A 20,258-nucleotide genomic window follows, 5' to 3' on the forward strand; every position below is an offset into this window, starting at 1 on the left:
AACAGTACTAAAAACTACCTCTTCAGATTCTGTATCATCACCATCTTCATCCTCCTCTTCTTCAGATGAGCTATTGGCCTCCTCTCTATCTTCTTGCTAGAAGACAACAAAACTTGTCTGTGATCAGTAATATCGGATAATATGTAATACTGATTAGGACAAAAAAAAGAGGAGTCACACTGTCTATGACCCTATGGCCACTAGGTTACTACCTTTTGCTCAGTTGATTAGTTACTGATTTGGCGCCTAGCAGCTATAGAGGTAAAGTAAGGTAAAAGTCATCCTTTTCAGTTTGTTGGGAAAAATGGGGTGAGGTGTTAGAGACCCCACCTTTCTCAGCCAGCTTTACCTGAGGGCAGTGCCCATCTCCTCTTCCTCGCTGCCTTACCTTTCCCAACCCTCTGTATATATGGAGTCAGGCTGGGCCAGCTGGGTGAAAATTGGAGCTATAGAAGCAGGGAGTGATTCACCATCATTAGATGCCATGGCCTCTCCATCTGCTTCCTTTGCCTTATTTGATAAATCAGACAGCTGCTTTTGCTGGACATCTGCTGGGTGGGTTACAGGGGAAGGGTTAATCTCTATAGATGAGTGCAATAACCCCCCAACTCAATAAAATTGATGCTTATTTCCCAAACAGCTCTGTAATTGGGGGAAGGGAGAGTTAACACTCACTGCTTCTATAGCTGATAGATAATTATATTTTATATATATGAAATTAAAATAATGAATTTAAACAGTGAATTAATATTTTTCTTACAATGAATTTGTTGCATTGCGAGAAACTAAATGAGTCAAAAAAAAAGGATATGGTCCGTATTAAATCAAGTTTTGGGCTGGTATGATTGAGGTGATGTTCAGGTGATAAAACAGTCAAATAAGGTAAGAAAATCTCCTAATATAAAAAAGGGATGCACCTTGGATTGTTTCTCATGACAACTGCATGGTGACTTGAATACCTTCATTATCGATTCCACTAGATATTTCATGCAGTAACCAATAAACACAATCTTTAGTCATGATAATGGGAGCAGTGACAATAATATACACTGTGATCATGTCCAAAGACTTGATAGCCAAGCTGTCAGGAAGTCATAGATTCTTCCTATTCCTTTCGTTCCTTCAACAGGCAAAGGATAAAAAAACAACCAAAAAAACTGAATATGACGCATATTTTTTTTCCAAACTGTGAATATTTCAGGCCTATATGGTAGCGAAGAAAAAACTTTTACAATACCATCCCAGTTAATCTCTGCTGCTGGATAGAACTATTAAACGCCGTAAATATACGAACTGTAACGTACAATAAACATTAAGTCTCTCTCTCTCACACACACACACACGCATATATAAATTACGCACAAACAGCCCAGTGATCCTAATGTTCTAAGGCTCTAATGTGTATACAACGATTGCTCTACGTTACAAATCTTGTTATGGATTGAAAAAATTTAAATGGCTTTGCAAATATGTTATCCAGATACTCAAAAACATGTGAAATGTAAGGCAATGTTGAAAATGTGGCAATTAGTGCCACTCATTTAATGTGCACCAAAGACCTATACTCACTTTCTTCGTACTAGTCGCAGACGCGTAGGTCGCCATTTTGTCTAACTCCAGCGATCATATGACATGGTTCCCCCTTCTAGTAAGAAAATCAATCACGATATTACAAATTATGCATGCTTATGAGTCAGTTGAAACTTTAACATTAATATCATTTGTGTGTGTTTAATCCTCCTTTACACAAATATCTGAATAATTGAAACAAGAGGTCGATTTTCATTCTTTAACTCGAGCAGGGAGCAATCAATTAAAAGCGGCTGTTAAATTCAATTTCCAGAATTTCAAACCTTGCCGACAAAAATATGCAGAAATTTCTGCTGTTCGGGCTTACATTTTTTTTATTTTCTTATTCAATGAGTTATTGTTTTTGTGCGATAGCCTTTGTACGGCGGAAGCATAATGAGCTGCTCCCTATCTTTGGCTTTCGAACGATGCCTTGAAATCGGAGCCTGTGTGCCCAAAAATAGAAAAAAAAAAAAACTAATCTTCGCGCTCGGAAGCCATTTGTTGGTGGAGTTCACTGTTATCATAGTACAGGGCCTTCCGCAGGGTCAAGTCCGCAGGTGAGTAGGAGGGACATCTTATATTTATTTATGATTATTTCGGAATTAGCATAATTTATTTAAAAATGCGCATGTATTGTGGAATGGCTCGTATCCTCACAATGCTCTTCGTTTGCTGTTCGAAGAAGACGAGAGACGTGAACGCTGTTTCTCTAGTACTGTAGGAGTAGAATTGGATTGAAATTGTCGGTCGTTTCATGCTTTTTGGTAAGTAAATGAGACAACCATGATGACATACATACATAAAATGTTGATATTAACATAATTTATAAACAACATGCAGCACTGAAACCCCTTTCGTTTCATGGCGCAAATCGATCAGTTGAATTGGAGGAGAGATCGTTGCTCCGAGAAATGCTGCCTTTTGGACGCTGACACTCGGAAAGGCTTCTGCGGTAAATTTTGTGGGTGCAGCTGTACGTTTCCTCCGTACTCGATCGTACCTCCTGTCTCCTTTGCTAGTAGAATCTCAGAGTGTTTGGCCATGTGACATGCACATGACACTGTTTACAGTGATTATCATAATGTCTGCAAAATACATTATTTAGAGAGCATAACTTTTCATAAACGGTAATCATATTCGCATAAAAGTGCACGTTCTTTAGAAGACCCCAGATCTCGATTGTTCATGTCATTTTTATAACCACTGATTTCAAAAAGATAAATGTGCTAAATTATAGGTTGATTATCTATATATGAAACTAATATATAAATAATCCTTTTCATTTGATATATAGGGTCATTCAACGGCATGTTACAAATGTTATTTTAATTGCCAACATTTTTATAGGGTATAGTTTATAAACATTTAGAAAAGTTGGTGAAAAAAAAAACATAAAAAAATTTGAACATGTATTTTATACTATGTACATATATCATATATTTGTAATGTGTTTTAGTATGTCAGACAAGCTCATTGGTAATTATCAGACCTTTCCCCCCCTCCAGTCTAAATGCTTTGGATAAGAAGACCTCTAACAGATGTTTTAGAAGATTGAACATAGTGAAAGCACAGAAATTTTCACTCATGGAGAAGACATATGGACAAAATACTTTTTCATTAAAAATTGTTTTTTTTTTTGTAACAAGTAACATTGTGAAGTCTTTTGTTATTTTAAACAAAAAGATTTTCCATTAATAATGAATTTGCCCAGCAGGGTAATATCATTCCTGTTGGTCATGACAAGAGCCTCCCACTGGCTGTTGAAACAGTCAGTTGTCATGGCAACTCTGGTAGGCATTTATTGATTTTTTTCCCAATAGAGATTATTCTGGGCAAGGCAAGTGTCCTGGAGGGTCTCCAAGCCTACAGCAGACTGCATATTGGCAGCAGTCTCTTTTCAGTCATATGCAGTGAAACAGAAATTCTTGGCATTTTTCCAAAGGAGCTATTAAATGTATAATTTTATATTTCAGATAACAGAAAGAATTCTTTACTTTTTTTTTTGCTGACCAGCAATACATAATTCAGTTGTATATTGTTTAGTTTACAAAGGTAATGCAATGAAGATATCTCATGAGTTTTATGCTGTTCAGACATGAATTTTGTGTTGTTGTTATCGTTTTTTTGTTGCAGTGGCATTTGTAAATAGACTAATGGAGGAAAAATATGGCTTGTACTTTATCTAAAATTAGCCTTAGAGACGAAAGACTGGCAGTTGGGATGATGTAATAGGATTCATTTACACATTTTCTTTTGTTTTATTTTGATATTTTCCCAGATATATGTGTACTATGTATCTTTGTATGTTGCATTTACATCTGCTTGCATGCATATGTGTGTGAGCATGTGCATGCATGCACATGCCCACACACTCATAATTGAGTTTGGGTTATGGGGCATAAGTATAATTTAAGAATTTCATTTTTGTTGTGACATCATAAAATCTTGGACAAGCAAGATTGTATACTTTTATTATAAAAAAAAAAATCAAAGAGTTTTTAATGTTTTGTGTTGCACTTAATAAGTATTACCATAATGTAACATGCTTGCTTGAGAGTGAGAAGAGAGAGATTAAAGGTTTTGGGAGGTTCATATGCTTACCAGTCCTTTTTTATTTGTAATCTGAAAGCTCAACATATTTTGTGCTGCATTTAAATTAGACTAGACTTAAAAGTATTAGAGCCATTTTTAAAAAAAAACTAATTCAGATCATATTTTTTTTTAGCTTTTAAGATAAGTAGAAGATTTTGGAAATCGTGTGGGCTATGAGACTGGTTAATGTCTATGAGATGTAAACTTAGCTCCCTTACATTTGTATGTCAGAATAAGTATCATCCAGTGTTTCTTATTTTATCTCTGTGATAAGAGTCTAATATAAATGCTGTCTTTCATTTAATCCTACTGAGGAGTCACTTCATTTAAAATCGAAAACGCCTTCGTCTTTGAGTATTTTACAACTGTCAGAAGCATAGATGAAGTTTTTGTTTTATTTTGGGATGGGCAGAGTACTTGAAAGGACCCATCAACATTCATCCCCCTTTAGATACTATATTTGGAGAGAAATTATCTGTAGCATCATTTTGTCCAGTTGAATGCCTTTTTCATGTAATGTTATGATGCTTTATGCTGGGGATGGGTGGGAACATACCTTTCATTTTTTCACTGTTCTAAATGCTGCATATGCACTTCTTTGTACATTTGTCATAAAATTACAGTCAACACTATCATACATTTCTTGCAGAGACATTAGTTAAAATGCTGCAGGAATATGTCAGTGCCAATTCAGTAGCAACATGCAGGGAAAATCCTGACATGCAAGTTTAAAAAGACAAATGTAGTGAATCATTGCTGTTTCCATAGTGTACAACTGACCATGTCAACAGTCACTTTATTGCAGTTTCTTTGTTTTCTTGGCTATTAAAAAAAACAAAAAACTTATATCCACTCACTGTGTTAAATGTTCAATTTATCCATGGTTTTGAAATCGACAAAGCTTCTTATTTGATAATTATGAAAGGCCCATTCAATTTTTTTTATAACCATGTCCATTTTTACACCTATCCACCGCTTCATGAAACATAGCTCAGACTACACTAGGACCTTTTGGTGGGTGTCCTGTTGATCAGTGCCAGCATGCCTGGAGACTGTGCTGCACAGCACACTGATCAACAGCAGAGCCAGGCCAGCACTGCAGCATTGCTTCACACCACACGACACCACAGCCAGGGTGGCAGCTGCTCCTCCCTCTCCAGCCAGCCTCACTTGGATATTACGATGCCTCCTTGTTCACTATTATTATAATCACTGGCTTCTATAAAATATTCACATCAGTGTCTGGAAAAATCAATACCAAGGAAAAAGTTTGTTTCTAAGTGGTAAATACCAACAAAAACTTGCGAAAATTAGGAAGTGATCAGAAAGGGGTGCCTAGTGCTGAAAAACAGATCTGTTACTAGTCAGAGGTGGCCTTTAGGATCAATGAAAGTGATGTTATTGGCAGTCTGTCTGTGTGCATGCCAGGCTTCTACAAGTTGATGCCCGGGCCCTGGACCTGAACCTGTAGCTGCTGCCTGACTCTGGCACTGGCTTCGCCACTACACCATGGATACCGACTCCAACGATGGCACCAGCCCTGAAATTCTCAATGGCCAGACAAAACCAGATCCAGCCAAGCTTGCTCAGACAGCCATCATCAAACAGGTATGTGGCTAGTTTCAAGCCTTGGCTTCCAATATCTTTGCCTTCTTTCGCCTCACTTGTGCCTGCCACAAGACCTCGTGTTTCTACGCAGGTACATAATAGCATCTTATGCAGGTAATAATGATCTCTCATTAACAAATCTATGTTAATAATATGGAATGAGGTGAATTTGACTTTCCTTGCGGAAGCAGGGGAAATGTTGAACATGCACAGTCAGTATATGCGTGGCGGAAAATCTGACGCAGCAGAAGGGAGAAGATCTATCGGTTTTCAGTTGTGGCATAGTTTGGGAATATAATGGAAAGTCAAGCATCAGAAATGAATTGCAAGTGGAAAGGCTGGTGGCTGCAGGCTTCAATGTGGATTGATATTATCAGGTGAGGAAAGGGCGGGGTATCATATTTTCCTTTACTTTGGGCTTAGAGCTGTATGAAATATGATGAATTTCTTGCTTTATCTACAATGGTTTGGTCAGTTTGTTGATGAAAGGACATGCTTGTGACTTCTGCATCAATGTTTGCAGAGGATTCTGAATAATATATTTTTTAAACTGCTCTTATCCTTAAAACAGATGAAACTCATAATGATAGATAGATGTTTTATGTGCTTTGTTAATTATTGTATTGCTTAAGTGCTAGAATCAGAAAGTAGTATTTAATCTGTCAATATTAATTGCCATTAATTTCACCCAAATTAAAATTCTAAAGTAGGTGGAATATGCTGGCATTAAACAGTTTAGAAACTTGCCCTTTGCCATCTAAATGATTTTTTTTAATGATCTATCATTTGATTTCAGAGACATGATTAAAAGTTCCTAAATGTCATTCTTTTTATTTGAAATTTCTCACAACTGCTGGGTTTAAAGAAAGAGTTTCAGAATTCTTTTGTTCAGCCAAGTCCAAAATACTTTTCAGCTAAAGAATTCAGTTGTGTTGGATGTACAAGAATTTCATCTTCAGACTTATATTCTGCATTCTGTTAACAAAACCCATGACCACGTGGATAAGTTAAATGAAACATGTAGGTCGGAACACAAATTGCTAATTTTGTTTCCTTGAAATTGATAGTTTATTTTTCTTTTTGAAGGTTTTCTGTCAGACCATTATTTCCTTTTAAAGTTTCTCTTAGTTACAAATAAAATAACTAAAATCCCGTTTCTGCATAAAAGAGTGTTGTCATAAAGTGATAAGTGGAAAAAAGTGTGGTACATATCAAAGAGTAGAGAGTTACAAAATTCTTGTTGCAGATTTTGGCAATGCATTAGGTATTGTTTTCTTGTGACCTGTTGCAATAGGTGCAATAAAACAGCCACAAGAAACTGTGTAACCTGCTTATTAGTTTTGTCCTGTTCTCATATGTATTAATTAGTCTGGAAATTGTAGCTGTATTTTTTTGTGTTACAAATACAACTAAAGACTGCCTACAGGAAATTAACACTAAACAGCTAGTTGCTTAGATTTTTGTAAAATAAGAGAATTTACCTCCTATTGCAGAAATGATTTAATGTTTTGATTCTTACTCAGGGCACAGAAAATTTCTAATAACTTAATAAGAATAATGACTTTAACTTTATAAATATTTCTGTTTATCATTGTAAATTTTACGTTAACTTTCTCTTTTAGTATTATTGTATTTACATAACTGTGCAGCTTGAATGGCGACAAGAAGAAATTTATAGATGAAACAATTCACATCTTTTTGTCACTTAAATAATAGTTATACAAACGACAACATTATAACTCTTTCTTTCTAAATGCTTGAAAATGAGATCTTTGTCAGCACTATATACATTTATACCTACAACATTTGTGCTGTGAAGATGACAGTGATAACTTATGCCATACATGTTGAATTTGGCTTATGCATAATGGAAGCATTCCATCATGTAAATGATAGGATTTATACTTCTTACTATTTTACCATCACCAAAGAATTTGACAAATATTTTAAGTACTAGAAGTTACAGTGTTTTTAATGTAGTACTGAACTAGAATATTGTGCTTAGGGATACTGTGACAATTTAGCAAGGAAATAACTTACAAGTCTTACAACATACAGTTTACAATACTGTGAGTGCTGGAAGCAAGAATGCCTCTGTGTTTGTGTGTGTGAGAGAAAGAGAGAGACACTGGGTGGACAGTTTTTTCCCCTAGTGTGACAAGGCAATTTTCACAGAAAGGTATACATATGCACATAAGTGCAAACACCATTGATGTGGATGTATGCATGCATGCATGTGCAATGCTAACACTGGAATACACAGAGTGCTTGTGTAGCAGCCACCCACATAATATTGAAGCCACATCCAGTCTTGGCAGAAAATCATTATTCTAGCCTTGTGAGGAAGGGACTTGGTGCCGTCCTATTGATTTCTGCCTTGGTTCATGTATAAATACACTGTTGAATGCCTGCACTGCTTTTTCTTGTCCACTGCTCCAGACTGTTCACAAGCATGTGTCTTTCTGCATGCTAATGAAACTGCACCTAGCCTTAAGTTTTGTCGGTGGTGTCCTAATTTGTCTCCTGAGTTGTAATTTGTTAATACATCAAAATTAAAAATAGTTTTAAAGCTTTAAGTTATTTTCAAATACCATTATGGCACCAGTGTAGTTCAGAAGAGTTTCAGTTAAATACGGTGATTGTGAGAGAGTTCACATATATATATGTGTGTGTGTGAGAATAAGACATTTCCGTGTATAGGGTTTTCTGCTGCATACCCCTTGTACTAAGTTCTTGTTTTTATTTCCAGATAAAGGCTTTTTTGTAAACCAAACTCATTAGGAAATGCTCTATAGCCAATGCCAAATACTGAACTGGAGCATGAGTAACTTAATTTGTGTGGCTTAAAAGGCACAGCTTGTGTTCAAAATATTCCATACCCATTGTATGGTTCAAGCTGTTTGGAAAGAGTAGAAGTACTGGTCTCTTTCAGCTCTGTGAAAAAAGATTGCAAATTTCACAGGTGCTTGGGTACAGTTTAACTCAGGATAACATTGATTGTGCATACAGTGAGTCATATTCTGGGCTAGTCAGCCCATTAATGATCTCTTTCATTATCAGTATGGGACAGGTAGCTCATTTGTCAGCATTTATTAATGTTTTACCAGGGTACCAATGGATTTTTGTGTGGCTAACCATTTGCAAATGGCTTGGCTACAATGGGATTCTAGAACTTACTTGTGTCACCCTATTTATTAGCAGGACACATCATATCAAAACCAATGTGACAAACACTGAAATAGTACACCATAGATTAACTTCACACAAAGAACATCACTGGGTTTAGCCTAAAATCATAAAAGATAAACCAGACCAGAGATATCTAGGGAATATTTTTCTATTCTGGACAACTACCACGTTAATGTATCCCTCAAGGTTTCGTTTACTTGGTATTCTAGGCCAGTGGCTTACCAGTTTAACCTGGTGTTGTGGTTTGGACTGGACTGGAAGTACAGTAGCTTCAAAGTAGTCATGCTGGGAGAAATAAGAATCTTCGAAGTAGTGCTATAATCTGTCTTCATCTGTTTTTCTTTCTTTCCTACGTCCTTATAAATATCTTCATGGAAGACTAAACACTAGTTACAATTTGAACATATGAAACTATTGTGTATAGTCCGCCCATGAAGTGTTAGTAATTTTAGGGCTCATCTTTGTTGATTAGAAACAGTTTCAGAGAATTAATAATGATTGCTCTCTGGGATAAATTAAAAAATTAAAAAAGTGTTATTTTCTCTTAATATTGAGACCTTTGTCTCATTATGTAAGGAACCAAGGGTGCTAGATATAATGTCAAATATTCCAGAATGTTTCTGTTGATTTTTTTTGGCATGTGTTTCAATATGGGTATAGTTAATGAGTTTATAATCACAGGAGGACAGAGAAATGAGGCACTTTTATGTTCCATTTGACAATGACAGTTGCAATGATCATTCCATAGTGGCAGCAGCAGCTGGATAAACGTTCCATCAGACAGGGATTTATGAGTGCATTAACAGTGTTTTGTACAACAACAGGCTCAAGGAGCTGGGTTTGTTGAAGGGGAGGTTGTGTCACCTGAGACCTGCCTCTCACTGGAGTTGCTATGCAACCAGAACAATCAAGGTGATTTGATTGTAGGAAGTGACAAGACTTGAGGCTGGGTGAGAGAGAAAATGAATCAATACTTGGTCAGCATTATTGGCCCACCAAATGAGCTTTTCTTTCCTAGTAAATGCCTGATATGCCGAGGACACTTTGACATATAAATAAAAAGGAAATGTTTAGCTGGGTTAAAACAAAACTTGGGACATTTTTAATATGTACAAAAATGAATTTACATTTTCATTGCCATGGTAAATACTTTTTTTTATTTTTGTATTTTATTCCCAGAGAGCATGAGATAGGCTGTTAATCATCGTAGGCATAAAGTGTTGTCAACAAGAGCAATAATAAAAAAAGAAAACTGCTCCAGGACTATACACTGTATTATTGTAGTTAATACATGTTGTCATCTTTTGTGCATATTTATTTACACAGCAGTCACTTCATGACATTTGATACCATAATAAATTGAGAACAAATCTACAGACATGGCAAACCATTTTAGTTCTCTGTTTTTGGTATCCATGCGTACCCACAGCTTACAAGAAAGACCATATACATACCTTACTTCATAATATTTTCCAAAAAATGCTGTATTCCTGTGTGTCATTGGTTTCAAAATAAGTTTTTGGTGAGTTTTGTTTACTTTGTTGTCATCAGTTCTGGCATGTATACCTACATAGCACTTTGACATGCAAAGAACTTTAAAGTAAAATGCCCATGCCTACACATGCGCACCTGCACACACACACACATATTACCTAAATGTTTTTCAGTCTTTGCTGTAGAGGAACATTTTTCTTGGCTGGGCGATTCTACAGTTACTGTTGCTAAGTAAAGTAGCTGGTAGGCATCATCGTTATCTTGACTTTGCCAGCTGGGGGTAAGTGACTTCATTCAGATAAGTGATTACTACACATCATTGAAACATATGAAAATAACATTTGAAGAAGGGCTTCTGAGCTGTCTTCAGTTTGTTGAGTTGAGACAGGAATAAGTATGTCGAGTTGAAGAGCATGTGTGTAAAAACTAAAAGTATTCTACTGATTTTCACCAAGCAGCTTACAGTCTACCCAGTGTGTGCTTGCCACAAACACAAATGAACAGAAGGCAGACTGGTGAAGGAAGGCCATGGATTGACAACTTAAATTCAATTTGTACTGTGCACTGGAAATGTTGCAGTGTGATTTTTTTTTAAAAATTCATTTTCTCAAAAACACACACAGAGCTTAGACTAGATATTTTATACATATAAAATAAAGAAAGTTTTGATGCTGTACGTTTTATTATGAGCACACTGAGGTTTGTGTTGTAGTTGCTTTCTGTTGGTCACAGTGAAGATCCAAACATCTGATTTGTATTAGTTTGCTTTGCAAAACATCTGTTTTTCAGAGAAAGACCATTTTCCCATGCTCTTTTCTTTTTTGGAATAACACGAAAGTGCTGTTTAAAGACTACCCATTTTATGCATTTAACATCAGGCAGTTATTGGAATTTTTCAGGAAAAGCCTGTTTCTGACATTGTTCATTAGTCTGGAATTGAATTATCTGTTTTTCTTCAAGGGATCTTTTGACTGATAATATTTAGAACTTCAGTTGTTACTCTCACTTGAGGATTCTTTTCCTGACTTGAAATCATCAGATCCTAATTTTTACTGTGTATAAGATCCTGCTATAGTTACCGCAGTTTGGTGGGCATATTCCTGTCCACTTTAGGTGTTAGCTGGAGCTCTTGTGTTAAGACTGGTCACAAAATGTTCAAGTTGTTTGGTGTTCACAACATGAGCCTGCCTATTACAGTGAACAACACACATCAAACTCTTAGCTTGAAGTTTTGTAATAAACAACCAATAAATATTTGATTTATTTTTGTAACTTTATTATGGCTGATAACCGCATGTTTTGACATGGGTTCTTTATATTGCAGGATGTTATGCTATCTGCAACGTCCACCCAGTCTCCACTGGCACCAGTGTCATCGGTGTTTACAATGCCATCAGTATCTTTGCCCCATGCATCCATTGCTGGTAGTGGAGCTCTTGGGCTGGCTGATCAGCTGTTTATGTCTGTACCATCTGTTGCAGACACTGCTACCACGCCATCAGCAACAGACACCAAGTCAGACATTAATGGTCAGTTCCAATAAATATGTCACATTAGGATTTCCTTCAGATTTTCTTCAACTTTCTTTTCCACTGTGATGGGTGATGACTTTTCCACTTTCCTTTACTGCTGATGCATCATTAAGCATCTCCTTTAATAAGAAGGTAAAGAAGTCTCATAGTCTAGCGCCATAAGGATACTGTACTTAACTGGCTTGATGTGTCTAGGGCATGTAGAGGCAGAACCCAGTGTGCTCTTTCCGTCGTCTTTATCTTTCCTGATAAATCAGGTACCCGTTTCTGCTAAGCAGCTGTTGTATGGACAAGGGGAAATCTGGGGTCTGAGCAGACCACAAACTTGCAACCTTCACCTTCAGCTTCACAGCTGACTACGCCAACTGCCAGACTATGGAGCTTCCAGTTTTATAAAATTTTGTCTGAAACAAAGTTTTGCACATTGACTAGTTACGTTTTTTTGCTTGCTTTGCCACTGATGGCAGTATCACAATATTACACATCCTGCATGTTCAGGTTTGTGGTATTGATATTTGGGTGAACAGATGTAGCAGGTGACAGTGATTCACATAATATTTTCTATCAGTTTGATTATAAAGATGCAGATGATTAGCCTTTCTTGTGGAACTTTTCTGATGTACATGCTGCATTAGAAAAAATTTTACTCTTTCCACCTGAAGCAATCAGTAGTTAATATGGTAACCTACTTTTGCTTTCTTCACACAGGACACAGTCACCCTTTCTCATCACTAGAAGCACTTATTAATTGTAACTATTTTGAAGTCATTCAATTTTTAGTAAATATTGTCATTTTGAAACATTGAAGAACTCAGCAACATGACACTGTCAGCACCAACCATAACACTTTAAAATGTAGTCTTGTTTCAAGGTGTTTATATTATTGTCTTTGGTTGAAGATAAATACAAATTTTTAAAAAGTGGCATATTTGAGCAACAGACATTAGTGTGGTTGCAGGATCTGATAACAGCTCCTATGTTTGGTAGAAAATTATTAGGGCTTTACTAAGGAAGTAGTTGTTTAAATATGTGGCTTTCCCCCACTGAAAACAGAAAACAGTTGAAGAAAATTTAGTTGGGAACCACCTTCATGCATCTTGCATTGTTGTCTTCCTGACTGAAACAGGTGTGTTACCAACACTTACAAGTCAAACACAGTTGTTGGGCCAGCCACAAGTTGCCTCACAGTTTTTCCTGACAAACCAGCAGGCTGTCTCTTCCAGCAATGGTTCCAGCTCAGCCTCCATCCCAGTCCAGCAAATTCTAATCCCTGTCTCCACCGGTACTAGATTTATTTTATCTATTTATTTATTTTACTTCATCAGAACAGGCCAGTTTTCTATGAAGATGTATGTTTGTGTGTAAGAGGGGAGATGAGCTGGTAGCCACTCAGGGTTGGTAAAAGCAAGCTGTACAAACAGGCTCAGGAAATTTTATTTACAGCTTTCATAATCTATGTATCTGTCCTGTTTTAAGTTATAGAATTAGTTGTCCAAATTTTAAAGAAAATTTAAGTTTATTCATCGCAAGATTGTATTTCTGGTTGTTGTACAATATAACTTTATTGATCCCCAGGGGCAATTCAAGATAGTGCTCATACTAGCAACAATATATCCATATACATGATATAAAAAGATTATATAAATGTACATGTTGAAATAGTTGTCTCTCTCACACACATTCTCTCTCTCCCACACACACACATTCTCAATGACAGCAGTTACAGTGGGTGACCCCAGGCCACCTCAGGCTAATACAAGATCACAGCCAGTAGAGTTTATCAAGTAAATGGCACATGGAATGAATGAGTTGCGGTGACGATTGGTTCTGCATACAGGCATCCTGTACCTACAGCCAGACTGCAAAAGTGAAAACTCTCATGCCAACACATGATCAGAAATAGAGAGGATAAGGGATGCCTTCCTGAGGAGTTCTGTGATGGTGTATTGAGTCTCTACTTGTTTTTTTTTTGTGTGGTGTAAATTAGTTTGTAGCTGTTCAAGCTGCTTAATTGCCCTTTGGGATAAATAAAGTTCTATTCAGAATACAGGGATGTTTAAGATTGATCTGACCATTAGTTTCATATTATGCTGTTCCTGCTTTCTGGTACAAAGGGTAAAAGTCATGCTTGTTTAGCAAAGATGTGAAATACCTCTGTATAGGTTTCTGAAATTCAGGGAAGAATTTATTGTTCTTTTAATGTAGGGAATGGAACGCAACAGTTTATCAGCATCCCTGTGTCACTGGCAACGGGTGGGAACCAGCAGATTCAGCTGCTGAGTACTTCCAATGGTCAGATCATTGCAACCAACCTGGCCAGTCTCCAGGCCCTGGCACAGCCACTTAACCTGGGTGAGAACTATTTGTTTCTTTCTTTCTTTTTAGTAAAATTCTCTCCACTTTCACATCCTTTTTTAATCTCAACTGATGTAAATTAAAATTATTATTACCATTTCACCTTCAGCTTTTCAGATTCATATGTTATTTGCTAGTTAAAGGCTGTTATTTTCAGTACTTATTATGTTTAGTTGATTAATGAGCTGCTGCAATTGATACTTGGGAGAAAGGAAGCATTATCATCCTGTATTCTGTTTAGTCTTATAGCTGACAAGAGTTTCTCTTGAACACAGTCTCTTATCTTGTACCTTCCCCATGTCTCTCTATATTCTAAATTCTATTTATTGTTTTATTTATAATATTTACATTAGAAAATGATGTGTATCTTTTTGGTAGTTTTTATCTGAAACTATAGCTTCTTATCACTACATACAATTACTATTGATGTATTGTGTTTTTTTGGTTTTTTGAAAGGTTAAATCATTCTCTTTGCAATGCCTGGAGGCAACATGTCATTCAGTATACAGTGGTACCTCGACATACAAGTGCCCTGACATACGAGTGTTTTAAGATACGAGCCGCCGAGCGAGCGATATTTTGCTTCGAGATAAGAGCAAGATTTGAGATACGAGGAATCGCACACTACACCGCTGCACACGACCCAAACATGCGGGGCGGATGTTGGGGTCGTGTGCAGCGTCTAACAGTTTCTCCCACCTCAGACTAGACCTCAGTCTGTGTGCTTGTTTCCCGTTTTCGAAGCATTTTTGATAAGTTGGGTTCGCGTTTTTTTGCTTTTTGTACATTTGCAAAACATTATCCCATTTATTTTTATAACCATGGGTCCGAAGAAGAAGATGATGTCTACTGAATTAAAGCGCGAAATAGTAGAAAAACATGAGCAAGGTGTGCGAATAATTGACTTGGCGAGGATGTACGGGCGTAGCACATCAATGTTATGTTCTGAGCTTAAACAGGAGTTGATAAAGGGTACAACGCCAGCTAGGGGCGTTACAATAATTTCTAAGCTCCGGACTTCTCTCCATGAAAAGATGGAGAAACTATTGACTGTGTGGGTGACAGAAAAGCAGCTTCAAGGAGGAACCTTAACACAAAGCATCATGTGTGAGAAGGCACGAGCGATTTACGGTGATTTGCTGAAGCAGATCCCACACACTTCCACAAACGAAGAATTTAATATGTTTTTATAGAATATGTATTTGTTATTCATAAATAAATGTTTCTTCTTGTAAATACACTTTTTCTTATTCAAAAACACTTAACAAAAACAACTGAGGTGGTGTTTTGGGAGCTGCAACGGATTAATGGCATTTCAATGAATTTCAATGGGGAAAATTGCTTTGAGATACGAGCAATTTGACATACAAGCAAGGTTACGGAACGAATTAAACTCCTATGTCGAGGTACCACTGTATTTAGATATTTATATACTTTCAGTCTTGGTATGCCTTACATATTCCTATCTCTTTAGATTGTTTCATAAGAATATGTACTCTCAGATGCCACCATGAAGCATTGACTTATGCATATGCATGTTTGGTCATAAAGGTTGTGTGCACAGGCATGCAATATTGGAATCACCCTTTTTCATGTGAATGGTACGTTAATCGGTAACATGACTGTACCTTTGCTTTGCAGCAGCCAACAGTTTATCTAGTAATCAGTCCCGTGATGGCAGCAACAACAGTTCCAGCAATTCTAGCAGTAGCAACCACTCAACTGCTTCATCTTTGTCTAGTCAGATTGCAGCGGCTTTGCCACCTTTGCTCACTGCCAACAGCCAGGGCCAGCTGCTAGCTGTAAGCCCACAGGTGAGGGCTCTTGAGTTCCTTTAGTGCTAAATGTAGAGCAAAGTCCTAGTGTTATTCTTCTTCTTTGATTTACTTTTTGTTACTCTCCTGAAATGCTAGATGTAGCATCTGGAATGCTGGAAGTAGACAGATGTTAGTGCAAGAATGCTTGATGCATGTAGATTTCAGTGCTAGGATGCTAGGTGTAGCCAGATGTCAGTTCTAGGATGCTAGATAGATGTCAGTGCTATGATGGTGGATGTAAGATGTATGTAGATGTTAGTGCTAGGTTGCTAGATGTCAGTGCTACGATACTAGATGTCAATGCTAGGACACTAGACATAGCTAGATGTCAGTGCTAGGATAATAGATGTAGCTAGAAGTCAGTGCTTTTGCTTTTTGTTTGTAGTAATTTGTTTGTCCTTCTTTGACTCTCTGGATCTTTAAAAAACGTTTTTTATGCAGGGAAAAAGTGTTTTGAAAGTTTTGAATACCGTAAAAGATTTTTTCTTGACTGTGTGAGAATCATGTTTTGCCTTACGAGTCAGTTGATCTTGTTTGTTTCAGATGATTAGTCAGATGTCCTTGTCCCAGGTGAGCTCTTCCAACCACCGAACTTCGTCATCCAGCTCCAGTCACACTCACAATGGCACAGGACTACAGTCAGCGCTTGCTTCCCCCACAAAAGCTTCCCTCTCCAGTTTAACCTCCTCGGCTGCGCCAACCGTGAATGGACTCCCACCCAATGTCAGCCAGCTGCTTCCAAGTGAGTGCATTATTTTGTGGATTCCTTCCAAGTGAGTACATTATTTTGTGAATTTCTTTTCTTCTCTCTGTGCTAAGCTTTTTTTTTTTTCTTTTTTTTTTGGTTTTGCATCCCTGCCATTTTATAAACAAGGACAAAAACGTTCATAAAGTGCAATGTTTTGTTTATCAGATTACATCTTCTGTCCTTATGATGCCAAATATAAATAAATGTTAATGTGCATGCATCCCTTCTTATTTCAGACACTGTGGGGAACTGTACAGAGAGCACAACAGTAGATGGCATCAATCTCGATGAAATCAAGGAGTTTGCACGTCAGTTTAAAATCCGCCGTCTGTCTCTGGGCCTGACTCAGACACAGGTTGGTCAGGCTTTGAGTGCAACAGAAGGGCCTGCATACAGTCAGTCAGCCATTTGCAGGTAGGGAGAATGCGTTCTTGCCTTTTTATGCTTATGCTTGCTATATTTCTCAATGTTGTTTCATATTATTAAAGTTTAAAAGACTGTTCAGATTTGATCTACAACATGATTTCCTTTTACAAAATGATTTAAAATTCAAGGATAGCAGCTAATAAATTGGTCGAAGAATAATCAAGGTATCAAAGAGTTATTGTTTTAGTGTGTTTATGCTGATATATTTATATCTGTTATATATAATTTTATGCTGATATTTATATCATATATACAAGCATAGGGCCATTAAGCTGCAGTCCAGTAATCCGCAAATTTGCTCAAGCCATGCAAAATGCTTGGATCCCAATTAATTTCAAGACTGTAAATCATGATTTTATATGCAGCAAGCAATATCGCGATTGTAAGATTACTGCGTTACTTTCAAAATGGCGACTGAGAAAGGATTGTGATCAAGAAAATTTATTTTTTCATTGTTTATTGTAATTTATGTATTATCAAAAAATATTTAAGCTGCTGATCACCTAAGCCGCAGTTAAGCAGTTTGGCCCCCAATCACTGAGGCTTAATGGCCCTACACTATATATGTATCAATATGGTGATCATTGTATTCCTTTTAATTTTGGGTGGTGCAATACTGACAGGCTGTTTTGTTTTTTGTCTTTTGAGATTTGAAAAGCTGGATATCACACCTAAAAGTGCACAGAAAATAAAACCTGTCCTAGAACGGTGGATGAGTGAGGCTGAAGAACGATATAAAAATGGAGTGCAGAATCTGACAGACTTTATTGGCAGTGAACCTTCTAAGAAGCGCAAGCGACGCACATCTTTCACTCCCCAAGCTTTGGAGGTTTTAAATCAGTACTTTGAGAGGAACACACATCCTTCAGGTAAAGCACATAAGTGATTTAGTTGACTGGATATAGTCATTGAAAACTGGAGATGTTGCAGTTGAAAACTCATTGCACAGAATTGAGAATGATCAGAAATTACCATCATTATCACCACCATCATTGTTGTCATCAGTTATCATTCACCCCCCTTCCTCCACCCATCTTCAAAGAGTGTATTCACTTGAACAAGTCTGCTTTCAGACAGTAAGTCTAGCATGCATGTAGAGAGATGAAGATGACCAAGCCTGTTAACCTGATTTGAGAGTAGAGAGATGTCATTCCACATGTGTTTCAGCTTAGTGAGTGCTGTTGTAGTCTGCATTATTGTGGGGAACACCTCTACAGTTGATTCCAAGAATTTGAAACTGCATACCTTCTCTAGCTTTTTGCTCTTGACTCTGATGTTTGTGCTGATGCCAACGGTGTTGTTTATATCCATATCTGACAGTGCTAACTATTTCTCAAGGCATTATTCAGCAAGGCCACCAAGCTCATGTTCTTTTGCTAGCTAATCTGCTTATGTCATCGGCTAAATGCAAATTGGTGGTTGTGCTGCCACCAGTGCTGACTGAACCCTCATGGTCTACATCTGCCAAGCAGTCATTATAAGAGAGAGTATGCAGAGAGTCTCCATATTCCTGCTTCTCTTTGATCATTGGATTAGTGCTGTAAGATTTTTAAATCTGTAGTTCCATCTAGTTTATTATCTTTTAGAGACATATGTGATTTTACTAAATTTATTTCTGTTTTTGTTATAGGGACAGAAATGACAGACTTATCAGAGAGACTGAATTACGACAGAGAAGTGATTCGTGTGTGGTTTTGCAACAAGCGACAGGCTTTGAAAAACACGATCAAGAAACTGAAGCAAGAAGCTCCCTGATGTCAGTCCCCTTTGACTTGTGCAAAGCTCTTGTTCCCTTTTCATTCCCCACTGTTAACCCTTTCAGTTACAGCCTTGGCAAAGCAAGTCTGCACATGAAAATCAAGTGCAAGGCAGTCAGTGTGTCCTAGGTTCAAATAGCTGGTGCTTAAGTCTGTTTTAAAAAAAAAAAAGCCAGTAGTTCACTACATCCACCGTTATGTGCAAGATATGATTGTGCTTGATTATGACCGTGAACATAATCATGGAGAACTTCAGAGATGGAAGATGTAGGGAGTGTTCTCAGTGCAATGTTGTGGTGAAACCAAACACGTTTGTGCTGACAGATTTGACGCAGTTTATGTAAAAATCGTCAGATTACATTGGTTGATTCCATGAAGAAACAAGTATGTTCTGTGAGTAGACAAGTCTGTCTCCGTGATTTGCGTCAGAAGGCTGATGTGGCCAAGGCATCAGGTACATGTTCTTTTGTGTATACTTTCTGTTGCACTTCTCAGGGTTCTAATCAGCGCAACCATCTTGTGTCTGGATTTTTTTTTATGGTTGCCTTGTGTAAGATTATCAGCTGTCTTTTTATTTTTGCTTTCCCTTGACCAAAAGTGGTTTTACTGTTTTTGGTTCCTACCTTTGCAAGAATTTTGTTGTTGTTATAATGTGAGGACTCATTGAAAAATGATATAGCTATTATTGCAGTTTGTGTACTCTACATGAGAATGCTGACAGTTACCTCAATGTATTAAGTTATAATGGCTCTTAAAGTTGTGAATAGATGGATGAAGGCATGCATCCATTGATAGAGGAGTGTATGTGCAGCAGAATGGGGACATGTGGCATGGTGGTTTTTATTATTTGCCCTTTTTTTTTTCTTTCTTTGCACACTGTATTAATAGGTACGAATTTCATCATATTGCCACAAGCTATGTTTGGCAGTTATCTCTCATTATCAACTTTTTAAAAAAAATAAAAAGATCAGGTGGATGCTCAATGCGTGATTCTAGTAAAACTAGGGGGTCATTCACAATTGCTTTATTTCTGTATTTTTTTTTTAACCACTATATCTAAACACCTACTGCTTGCCTGTTAATGTGATTTAAAGTCATAAGAGCTAAATGTTAGGGACATTTTAGGAAAGGCTTACCAAAGGAACCAATTGACAAACATTGTAATCAG

General features: G+C 37.2%; 2 protein-coding genes across 6 annotated transcripts in view; one reads left to right on the top strand and one right to left on the bottom strand.

Moving 5' to 3' along the window:
- Window positions 1-2,038, bottom strand: part of LOC112563898 (vacuolar protein sorting-associated protein 41 homolog) — a 16,767-nt gene extending 14,729 nt beyond the window's left edge. Inside the window, exons 1-3 of one of the 2 annotated variants that reach the window (XM_025238355.1) lie at window positions 1,917-2,038; window positions 1,570-1,645; window positions 19-96 (exon numbers count right to left, since the gene is read on the bottom strand). In XM_025238355.1, the coding sequence (XP_025094140.1) occupies window positions 19-96; window positions 1,570-1,605 (114 nt within the window). In that variant the 5' untranslated portion in view covers window positions 1,606-1,645; window positions 1,917-2,038. Of the gene's footprint in view, window positions 1-18; window positions 97-1,569; window positions 1,646-1,897 lie in introns of both variants that reach the window. The other variant, XM_025238354.1, reaches the window with a different exon arrangement.
- On the top strand, window positions 1,615-19,248 carry LOC112563900 (POU domain, class 6, transcription factor 1-like). 4 transcript variants are annotated; one of them, XM_025238367.1, is made up of 10 exons: window positions 1,615-1,648; window positions 5,593-5,772; window positions 11,780-11,984; window positions 13,114-13,269; window positions 14,193-14,339; window positions 15,984-16,156; window positions 16,703-16,901; window positions 17,144-17,321; window positions 17,982-18,202; window positions 18,964-19,248. In XM_025238367.1, the coding sequence occupies exons 2-10, from the start codon at window positions 5,674-5,676 to the stop codon at window positions 19,086-19,088; spliced, it is 1,503 nt and encodes a 500-aa protein (XP_025094152.1). In that variant the 5' UTR covers window positions 1,615-1,648; window positions 5,593-5,673; the 3' UTR covers window positions 19,089-19,248. The 4 variants fall into 4 exon arrangements, with proteins under 4 accessions (XP_025094152.1, XP_025094150.1, XP_025094151.1 ...); XM_025238365.1 differs by lacking the exon at window positions 1,615-1,648 and adding an exon at window positions 1,992-2,129; XM_025238366.1 differs by lacking the exon at window positions 1,615-1,648 and adding an exon at window positions 2,208-2,336.
- The last annotated feature ends 1,010 nt before the right edge of the window (window positions 19,249-20,258 follow it).

Source organism: Pomacea canaliculata, linkage group LG5, assembly GCF_003073045.1.
Source record: "Pomacea canaliculata isolate SZHN2017 linkage group LG5, ASM307304v1, whole genome shotgun sequence".
Taxonomy (NCBI): domain Eukaryota; kingdom Metazoa; phylum Mollusca; class Gastropoda; order Architaenioglossa; family Ampullariidae; genus Pomacea; species Pomacea canaliculata.

Coding starts and splice junctions, on each gene's coding strand:
- LOC112563900 (XM_025238367.1), top strand. CDS start 5,674: ATGGATACCGACTCCAACGATGGCACCAGCCCTGAAATTCTCAATGGC. Junction 5,773..11,779: donor AGACAGCCATCATCAAACAG/GTATGTGGCTAG, acceptor TTTATATTGCAG/GATGTTATGCTATCTGCAAC. Junction 18,203..18,963: donor GAGGAACACACATCCTTCAG/GTAAAGCACATA, acceptor TTTTTGTTATAG/GGACAGAAATGACAGACTTA.